This window comes from Ostrinia furnacalis, unplaced genomic scaffold (assembly GCF_004193835.3).
Source record: "Ostrinia furnacalis isolate ACB-3 unplaced genomic scaffold, ASM419383v2 OfSCF2663, whole genome shotgun sequence".
Classification (NCBI taxonomy): Eukaryota; Metazoa; Arthropoda; class Insecta; order Lepidoptera; family Crambidae; genus Ostrinia; species Ostrinia furnacalis.
In genome coordinates this window covers 369,310-380,615 of record NW_021132902.1, presented here as the reverse complement: position 1 = coordinate 380,615, position 11,306 = coordinate 369,310, and the positions used below count along the sequence as shown (strand labels likewise).

Below are 11,306 nucleotides of genomic sequence, written 5' to 3'. Positions count from 1 at the left end.
CAGGAAATATCCCTTTGGTGCCGCCTTCTCAGCTTCGCAGATAAAGCCTTTTTGCACTGGTAAAAGTAACGGGGGTTTCTTGAGATGCGTGAGTTGAAACAGCTTATATGGCTTCCCTAATGTGAGACAGAGACACGCGATGTACTAGGTCATGTTTGTAAAGGGCATACGTCATATGGCTTACATTAAGGTCACTGGAGTGAAAAGTTGAATTTTGGGATAGGATTACTTCGATATTAACTGGAGTGCCTAATTTATTATGGAGTATCATCAGATCAGATTAAAAAATATAATCACTAAATTGGTTCCCTTCTTCCTATATTAAAGCTTTGAACTGCCCAATTCGTTATGTACTGTAGTAGATTTAGACATCAGTTCTTTTTAATTATCCAATAACTTTGATAATGAATGAAAAACTTAACTAAACATTCATAATTTACGAGTTTTTTTTTTGTTTTTAAACAATGCCTGGCGCGCCATCTAGTCGTATTTATTAGAACTGAGTGTAGACAGCCGAGGTTGCCGATGCGCTTACACACGACTCTGTTGATCAACGTTTGGAAAAGCATTTCGTGTAGTATTTAGTATAAGCAATTGCCACTACGAGGTGTTTTCTTGCAAAGAAATAATGTCGACATAGTTGTAATTCTTATATTTATTTACAAAACGAATGCCCACATAATAATACTGTACAGAAGACTAAAACTAGACACAATGAAAACAAGTCGGTGGGCCACTTCACAGAGTAGAAATAAATAAATAGTAATAATTTAAAACACATTAGTTATTAGTCTTCAGAACTATTGGTGCTGTTTCTTTGTATTTCGACGTAGTCGCGAGAAAAACTTGCTCTTCTAAATCCTTTAGCGTATAAATTTAATCGACGTTTTCTGTTCATTTCTGAATTGGGATCCAACAAAGAGCTCAAAATTTTAGGTTTATGATTAAAACTTCTGTAATGACCATTATTTTGAGTAGTGGTTGTCGTTTGTTCGGTGGTTTCTTCGTGTATTGTAGTAGTATCAAAATATTCTTGTTCATTTTTTAATCTAGTCACGAGAGTCCTTGATTCGAAATCACCCATCTCAAAGCCACTTCTAAAATTTCGTCTGTTTATATCTGAAAAAATATTGTCAGACACATCAGATTCTCTATATTTTCTGTACTCTTCAGGTATTTTTGCATCTTCGTGACTAAATTTCAAAATATCTGGTGGTTTAGTAAACCAAACTCCTTCAGTGCTAGTCAATGTGACGTCAAAGAATGGTAACACGGTCGTTACTTGTGGTAGTACTGGTGGCTGAGTAGTAGGAGGTGGAACTCTTGCGTCTACAGGAATTATGCCTGAGCTACCCACATGATAATCTTCCACTTGTGTTGTTGACAGAAGAAAGGGAAGTTCAGTCGTCCGAGTTGGTATAAAATTCATTATATTGGTTTCTGTTGAACTTGTTACATGTTCTTTTATTTTGTTTATTTCAGTCGTTGTCGTCGATGTTTCTGATTTTTTATCCGGTGTATAAAGATTTATTTGTACGATCATGTTCGACCCCGCTGCAGATTCATTTATCTTTTCCCGTGAATTTATATTGTTTTCAACGTCGTTAAAGAGTACCTTATGTTCTTTTGCAATGCGAGGTCTTTTTGTTGGTATAGTTCTTCGTCTTGATGTTGATTTTCTTTTGAAAAGTATAAGAGGTTTTGAAGTTGTCAAATAAATTTTATCGAGTGGTGTTTTCTTCACGTGGTCAATTTTTTTAGTTTCTTCGCCTGAATGCGACTTCAGTGGAAATAAGTTTAGCATTACACTAAAACTTTTGGCTTGACTAAAGTTTGACGTTTCATCATAATGTGTCTCACTTGAACTTGGCGATGACAATATATTAGGTAACTTCTTTGTGTCACAACCTTGTCCGTGACATGCCCGCTTATGACTTGGTATTGGCCTGAACATTGGTATATGGGGCAAGTCTCTTCGTCCTCCTGAATTTGGAGAAAATTGAAGAAAACCATCTGCAAGAAGATTGACTTCACCCGGACTATCTGGTTTATATTTAAATAATGGATCTGCTTGATGATTTGAATTTACAAATCCCACTTTTTCGGAGCTACCCACTGACAAATCATGTTCAGATTCCTGAGATTTATCACGCAGCACGCTTGGTTCTAGGTACAATCCAGTAAATGCTATTTGTTTGCTAGAAGGTAATGTGTACATGTCTCCTATTTTTGCGTTTATGGTTTTCTCCAAATATTTAATAACCTGTTGAATATTTTTTAGCCTTTGGGCATTGCGGTAACTTTCTATCCAGCTTTTGGACTTGTAGGTTTTACTAAATGGGACAGGAGTTGGAGATTTGTATTCGAAAAAGAATGGCCGAGGACTAGTTCTTCTTACATGGGTCACATAGTTTGTTTTCAAGGTAGGTACAGGGGTAGGTGGCTTAAGATAGTTTTCTCTGTGCTCATGAGCAGTGTCAATAGTTGGATCTATGTAACTGTTCTCTTGCATGGCATTAACTAATAATGGCATTCGTTCGTAGTAATCCTGGTCGAATCCGAAGTAGCTTCGGTCGAGTCGGTCTGCGAATGGAGTATCGTTTGATACATTTGTGATGTCAAGTTTTCTGTTTGCTCGTCGTATGCTTTGTACTAAGCTTGATTCTACCGCAATCGCATATTCGTAGATTAGTAGAATTACCTGAAACAAAATAAAAAAAAATTATGACAAAGATATTTTAACCATTTGAAATCTTGTATTTTTTTTATTTTAGTTATGATTGTCTATAAACATGATAGAAATTGAAGGAAATAAATAGTCCAAATATTAATGTATGTAAACTTTATATCAAATAATACGTTTTAACATGATTTTATAATAGATCAAAAATATTGTATTTCATATCTGTATCGTAATCTTTGTTTTCGTCATGTTTCCAGTCGTTGCGATGAATCTCTAAATAAGTAGGTCGGTTGTGGGGTATCATCGAGTTTTGATTGAAAAATCTTTCGTTATTTTTTAGAATTTTCCATAAATCGGTTCCAGGTATATCTGGTAATTTATTTGTTAAGTTTTTGATAGCGGGTTGCGTTACGCTTTCTGTTCGTTTTACAGTGTACTCTTCTTGATATTCGTCTTCACGTGTCATTTTCTCTATCTCATCTTCCAATGCCGTGTTGTCTAAGCCCAAATAAAAAGGTTCCACTTTATGTTTATCATAATACGTATCATTGATGGTTGCGTTCTCTTTAATTTTAATAGGTGACGTTATTAATTTATATTCAATATTTGGTTTTGAAGTGTTATTCAGCTTCACTTTGTTACTCACGTCGCTAGAAATTGCTTTGGAAATATAACTATAGAAATGTGTGTCCGTTGTGGCTACAGGACTTTCTATTGTCGTAGTTGTAGATTCTGTTATGCTGTTTTCAGAAGTAGTAGAAGTAGTAACATATTCTTGAACTGTTGAAATAGGAAATTTGAAAGTTGAGTTGAAACGTTTGGTTGGTAGTAATTTTGATTTCAATAACTCAAAGCTACGAATATTAAATTTATTCATTTTATCTAATACATTATCCGTAGTCGTTGTAGTAGTCATATTGTGATCATTCTTTTTTATATTAAGCTGCATTATATTGTTAAGGCTTAAGGTGTCAGAATTAAAGTTAGAGTTCTGAGATGGTCTATCTGAATGAATGTTCTTGCCATTTGACTCTAAAATTGCACTTTCTGTAGTACTTAATTCTTTTCTAGTTGGTATCAGAATACTTTCAGTTGTTTTAGTATTATTTTGATTTGGCTCTCTTTTCATAATGTCTATCGTTGATGGCATTGGCGGTGTTGTTATTGATGTATCGTAATGAAAGTCGGTGGGATCGATGTGGTCAAACGCAGTTGTTGTTTGGGAAATGTCTGGATCCATTTCCCGACTTCCCCAAAATGACGATAATGTTTTTAGTTCGCTATTTTTAAATATATTCTTGCTTTCTAGAAAAGGTAGCCTTGAGCTTTTAGTAGTAAAATAGTCTGATGGAATAGTTGAATCTTCTTCATTAATTGTGTTAGTATTTCCTACTTTATTTGTTTCAAATAGTTTCAGATTACTTAAATATTTTAAACGTATCGGTTGCGTTGTTTTTTCTACTGGTAAAACTGTTGTTTTCTCTTTGCCATAAATGTTATCAAATTCTGAAAATTGTACAGGTATAAATTGCTTAATTGTCGTAACTGACGCTTTTGTATTGCTAGGCAAAGTGTTGCTTGGAGTAGTGGCAACTTTGGTTTTAGGTGGATAGAAGTCAGTGTCTGGGCGTGGTTTCAATGTATCGGTTTTTTGATCTCCATTACACGGAATAGGCTTACTTATTTTATCGTCCGGCATCATTTGTTGAATACTATTAAATATTTTGTCTAAGAGAATGCTGAGTTGTTTGGGACATTTACAGCTTATACTTTCATCTTGTAATGGTTTTGAAACCTTGTTTTTAGTCGATGTCTTTTTTGAGGTTTTGTATTTTTTATTGGATTTTACTTTTGTTGCAATAATTGTCGGCAGTTGAGATTCTTTCGGAAGTTTTTCGGTGTGAGCCTCGAGTTTTTTGTTTGTCATTGGTATAGTAGAACCTAAACCAACTTTCTCACTTATCATCTTTTCAACATATTCCATTATTCTTTTGTAATCTCGAATTTTCCTGTTTTTCGTGAAATATCCGGGGTCTTTTGTAGGTTTCTTGAAAAACACAATAGGCGAAGTTTTGTATTCTATAGTGTACAGTTTAGATGTTGGTTTTTTCATCCTAGCGTTGAGGAATATGTCTTTCTTGAATGAAAACTCTGTTGTAACTTTTCCGTCATATCCTGGGCTTGAACTGGAGTAATCTTCGATGATTTTTTCGAGGTATCTATTTTGTTTTAAAGCTTTGATGAGTATTGGTAGTAATTTGATGGTGGCCCGGTCGAAGTTAATCTTCGATTTGCTGAACTTTTCTTCAAAGGAGGATACTAAGGTGTCGTTGAGGAGGCCGATCCACCCCGCCTTTCCCAATGGCTGCTGATTGGCGTCGGTGTTCATGCCGTACTCCATGTAGACGAAGAATACAGTCTGAAAAAAGAAAAGAAAAAGATTAAACTAGAGCTATGTTTATTTATTTTCTTAGTATTAATTTATAACAGTTCAGATATTGTCTGTTTTCATTAATGTCATACTTTATCCTTTACGAGTATACTAAAACATAGTATAAAATCATACCATTAATAATAAATTTTATACAGAAAAGTTAATTTACCAACATCATATTAATCTTTAAAATAAAATTAGTAAAATTAATACAACCAAATTACGACACAGTAACAAGTTACTTACCCATAAATTAGTGCTAACAAAGTATTATAACAGTGTGTTAAATATATTGGCACATTTAGTTACATGGAGCATTACACAATAAGATCTCACAGAAGAACTAAAAGTGATATAAAAATGGTAAGAGGTCTCTAAACTATATATTAGAATGAACATAAAATAACTATTTCAACATGGAAATGTACGAATATTAAGTCAATTCTATGGCATGTTATTAAAGGTACTATCTTGCTACAAAAATGTAGAGTTTGATGTGATGGAGACTACACTAATGGATACAATTTTGGAGCTCATAAAATGGTTGATGACGTCTTCAAAAAGTGTGTTTTGCAACGTTACGATGGTTTCTTTAATAATCGCGCATGTAAAATTGTTTATGTCATCATACGTACTCTTTGTTTAATTGGCTTATACATCACTACGTATTATAAAACAAAGTTGCTTCGCTGTCTGTCTGTCCCTGTGCAGGTATTCTTTAAAACTACGCAACGGATTTTGATCCGTTTTTTTAATAGATAAGAGTGATTCGAGAGCCTTCAAGAGGAGGAAGGTTTTTATTAACCTGTGCGAATCAGGGGCGGGTCGCTAGTTCTTCATAATCGAATTTCTATTATTCCGTGACAAGAGTGGCTTCTGTCTGAGCTGAATGACCCTACTGGTAGCGCTCTAATATTGGCATTGAAAATTAAGTGAAGTATTTATCTCACACTTTTCCAGTAAAAATCCGGCAGGTATATTTATCCATAGGCAAACAACTTTCTGAATAAAATAATACACATAAAATATGTGTTTGTTCTTTATTTATGAGTGTAGTTAATCACAGACTAAAGCTAGTAATTAGTAGTAGTTACTACTAAGCTAACTAACAAAACAAGTTTTTCAAGCGTCGCATTTTTTCTAGATCAAACGTGTGAAATCCTCATCTCGCATTTCGCGTCCAGATTGTTCTAGGAAAACAATCAAGACAGTATAATGTGTGTTGTTTGGTGTTATTATGGACGTCATCCCCCGGTTCAGATAACCCGTCACGCACCGCGCCTGTCGCGGCCAAAAGAAAGCGGGCTATGCACTGGCCGATGGAGGAAACGTCAACACGTGGAAAAAATAATCGCTCGGTATCAATATTCAACGTTGAAAACGTGAAACACGGCACAGCTGTCTATAAAGGCGGTTAACTTTTGCCCGTAACTTCGCCCGCGTGACATTCAGTTTGTCAAAGATAAGCTGCCGCCGGACTATTGTGGTGAACCCATAATATTTTGGGGTGGGTTAACGCGACTATCAGTAATTGATGCCACACAAATTACTAATATCATGTTGGCACCAAAGTGTTGACTTGATAAAAAAAGTTAACTTATGGGAATAGTGGGGCTTTCTTTATTGACCTAAAATTATTTTGATTAAGTTGATAGAGATGATGACACTTGTTTTAAAGTTCATCTTTACATTTATTTTTTATTTTGTGTTGCAAGTATTCATCTGAATGCTAAACATAAGAATGTTTTAAATCCTACTTAAATAAGAATTATTTTCATCGCCTAATCATCATAGACAAAACTCAGCAGAAGAATCGGATGTTTATCTAACGAACGGATGAAACCACGATCTAAACATTTGAAAAATCACCCATTTGGAGTACACTAAGCATGTTTACAAACACAAGCGCAGGAAACAACAGCAATACCGACGCCCACAATTATGTACACAAACATATTTGTACAACAACACCGGCGCGGGCGCGTACGCTTGACAATACATGTAATTGACGTGAACATGTTTTATAAGACGACTTTTTACGCAGCAATTTGTCTAGGAAATATGACAGCACATCAACAGAACACTGGCACCTTAAGTTTGTTATTATAAGTGACATATTGCTACAAATTAATGTCCACTGTTGACTGTACTTGTTGATATATTTGTAAACATGTGTTTTGACAAGTTACTGCCTGAGATATAGATTGTTAGTGCAATTTGTTGCCGTCCTTCACTTTATATTTTCCGCTCTAGTAGTTGTTATATTCTAGTTAAAACCGCATAAAATTATATGAAAATTAACATGTGTCATGTTGAACAAAACTAAAAATTGTGAAATGATGAAACCGAGTGGAAATGAATGGCCTGTATTAAATCTGAATAAATGATTTGATATCAGAATTATAATTTAAAAAGTAAAGTGTCAACTGCCATTAAAAAATAAATAATCTAAATCATACTTCTGATCTTATAGATAGAATATAGAATGAACTCTGAGATTGGTGAAAAAATCTATAATGTTAATTTTCATCAGTGACAATGATCATTGTATCGACTTCGCGCGCGTTTATGTCTTTTCTATGAAAATCTCAAATTGACCGATTCTATGTATTTCGTTATCATTTCTTACAAGTATTAAAATATTATTATTTAATATTTCTTGTCTTGTGTGGTACTAAAAGTTTTCTACCTATCTATCGGACACTAATGTAAAAAGTCTTATCTTCCAAATATGGATTAGACGTAATTTAACACAAAAATAAAAGTGAAATATTGGTCGCTTCATTTTCAGTTTAATTGTCTTACTTTGTTAGGACATGCAAGTTTGCAGCCTGAAAGTTTGTGAAGTATTCCTTTTGTATGGCACGTTTAATTATCGGTTGAGTTATATCAGCCACCTGTGGTAACTCGGTAGGTCTGACACCACACTGTAGATGAAGAAAACTATTTTCCACCATTCCTATTAGCCTAGCCCCAGACCACAGACTTTTAGTCGGCCGATAACTGGGTCGGGCTGTTACTTAGTTTGAACGTGTGTGAAGTCCAACACTACACCTATTTGATATTCATACAAATTGGCAGCCGATCCAACTATTGGCCAACGGCCCATTTTTTTTATTTATAGTTAAAATAACTAATTGTTACATTTTTCTACTAATGGTTAAATATTAACAAAATGTAAACAATTATTTAAAAAATGTACTAAAAGTCAAGCTAACCATTATAATATTCGAAAAACATTTTTTTTCTGATATTTAACCACTTGTCATTTGAAATCTGTCAAATTTGACTTTTGGTTATTTTAACTACGAATCAAAAAACTGGGCCTTAGGACTCTGCGGGGTGTTTTGCATATTTTCTAAGAAACAAAACAGATAATATGATATACTCTGTGGTGATGCTCAACTCACACGCACAAATTCCATAAATGGCTCAAGTCAAACAATTAAATTGAACAAATGGGTGGAACATGGCTACTCGCCGTGGTATCTGCATGTGATAGAACATTAACATACATTCAAACACATAATGTCACGATTATGAGAGCACGGTTAGTGGAAGGAAACACTTTCTAGTGGATGGGTTAATGGTGTGAGACCGAAATATATGAGACTAAATAGGACCAGATCGTCGGTCCACCTAGTGGGAGGCCTGCCCACGCTACGTCTTCCAGCTCGTGGTCGCCACTCAAGAACATTCCTGCCCCAGCGGCCATCAGCTCTTCGAGCTATGTGCCCCGCCCACTGCCACTTGATTTTAGCGATTCTTCGGGCTATGTCAGTCACTCTGGTTCTCGTACGGATCTCCTCATTTCTGATTCGATCACGCAGGGAAACTCCGAGCATAGCACGCTCCATCGCTCTTTGGGTGACCTTGAGCCTTCTTATGAGGCCCATAGTAAGCGACCACGGAAGTACCTGGATGCAAGCGGCGCAGGACCGGTCTTTGTGGAAATCCTTGGGGGAGGCCTTTGTCCAGCAGTGGACGTCTTTCGGCTGAAACGAACGAACGAACGAAATAGGACTGCACCGAATTTTGATTGGGTGATTGCTATAGTAATTAGCCTATACATAGTTATTGGCATATTGTAATAAGTAAGAGACAAAAATATTTACTACATTGGACTGCGTATCGCTCAGAAAATATATTTGTCTCTTTTCCTCTCTTAATAACTTCCGTTAGGCTTGTTTCTTTTCATTTTAGGCAAGTTGGCCAATAACTATGTATTGGCTAATTACTATAGCGATCACCCTACCTGATTTGGAAATACAGCTGTATTGATACTAATTAATTGAAGAATAGGTAAAGTTAGTGTCGATTCGTTCAGTAGTCAAAAAGTTTGACGATAAATCTAATTAGTTTATGTAACTGCCAAATTTTATTGTTGTCTGACAAATTGTATGCTCTTTGAGCGGAATATAGTGATACTACCTAATGTAACATGTCACCATTTTACCTATGATTCACAATAAATGATTTTGTATTTGTATTTGTATTTAAGTTCGCAACACGTCTTTGTTACAGTTGGAATAAGTTTGTGTTGTCAACTTTTTGGTCACTTTGGGTATCACGAACTTTTGGATGCTGACCGTCTACGAGTATAACCTGTAAAAAGTAGAGTACCTAGTAAGTACCTGATAAGTATGAGTCACTTTTGTAGTTTTATCCCTGCAAGCTACCTTTTTTTACGAGCAACTTACACTAAATGAACCACAAACATTACTATGAGGTCTCACAGTGCGTATGAACGCACAGGGTGACATATGAACCAATCACAAAGCTCTATTCAACTCTGTGCGTCCGATTTGTTGCTTCACTTAAAAAAGTATATTTTGTGAATACGAGCGTTAGATAACAGAACACATAGAGATAATTTAGAGGTAGGTAGTGGTATGTTCCCACCGCCTCAACTAAGATCCGAAAAATTCAAATAAAAGTTTCAGTTTTTTAGTGAACACGTTATAACGCAATGAATTTTCGCCTGGTGTTAGTTCACAACAAAACATCAATATAAAACGTTAACATATTTTTTTTATTAACAATAATTAAAATATTTACATCATTTGATTTTTCAATAATTCCAAAAACTTTCGATGTAAATAACAACAGAAATAACCTTGCTAAATCAGCAACATATAACCCAACATCGTACTTTTTAAGAAATCCTTAATCTGATTTTTTATTCACACGTAGAGATTATTAAATCCAAAATTTCATGTTTCATTGTAAATGATTGAAAAATCAAACACGATCAAAAAAGCATAACTGAAAACATCATAAAACAAACTCACAATGACAACTGTAACAGTGATGGCGGTGGAGACAGCCGCGCACGCGCATCCTTGCTTGATCTGCCGCTTCCTCGAAAGCCTGAGGAACTCCTCTGTCCTCGCGTCAATGGTTCTGTACAGCCCGAACTGCCTGATTCGCGAGCTCGAGCTTGTACTCACTGACGCTTCACTAGACATGTCGACACATCACTAAACAACAAAAAAAAGTTCCCAATACACCACGCTCCTTGAAATTCGATTTTTGAATTAAAAACGTTTTTCTTTTTCTAAATTCGGCCAGTATTGACACGCGTACTGCTTGCGTTTGCGCAGGAAAATGTGGTGGATTCTTCGCGAGCGACCGCGGTTTGTGTTTTCCTTCGAGATGCGCTATTTGTGTTTAGGGGTGGGGCCGCTACTTTCTTTCCGATATCGATATTGAAAAGTATTTGAAGCAATGAAATGTACAAACAAAACTTTGTTAAAACAAATATATTATCTGTTTTATTTAAATAAGTCTGTTTTTACATAAGATTTCATTGCATTGCATTGCAACGCGAAAGTTTAAAATTAATACATTGCATTTGCTTGATAAAAGTAAGTTTACATACATTTTTATTATACTTTTCAGTGTAGATCATGGTTTATGACTCTATAGAGTTTTTGTAACATAATATATTCGCATAACTTAACTGAACCATTCTAAAATTACGTTGTGTATAGTTTTTGTTTCTCACTAAAAATATATACAACTGCAATAAACAAGAATGTCGTATGTCCAAGAATGAACTATTTTATCGATATTTAATATCACACGGCCATCCCTAGTCCTCATAGAGCGCTAGCGCAGGGCACTGGACCGTACTGAGGCGAGAACCGCATATACATATTGACAGGAGAAACGTATATAATGTGCGAT

General features: G+C 35.2%; 1 protein-coding gene across 1 annotated transcript; it reads right to left on the bottom strand.

The window, feature by feature from the left end:
* Window positions 1-660: 660 nt before the first annotated feature.
* Window positions 661-10,754, bottom strand: LOC114356128 (uncharacterized). Its single transcript, XM_028309228.1, has 2 exons — window positions 10,409-10,754; window positions 661-2,701 (listed from the first exon to the last, which is right to left on the bottom strand). The coding sequence occupies exons 1-2, from the start codon at window positions 10,583-10,585 to the stop codon at window positions 788-790; spliced, it is 2,091 nt and encodes a 696-aa protein (XP_028165029.1). The 5' UTR covers window positions 10,586-10,754; the 3' UTR covers window positions 661-787.
* Between the last annotated feature and the right edge of the window lie 552 nt (window positions 10,755-11,306).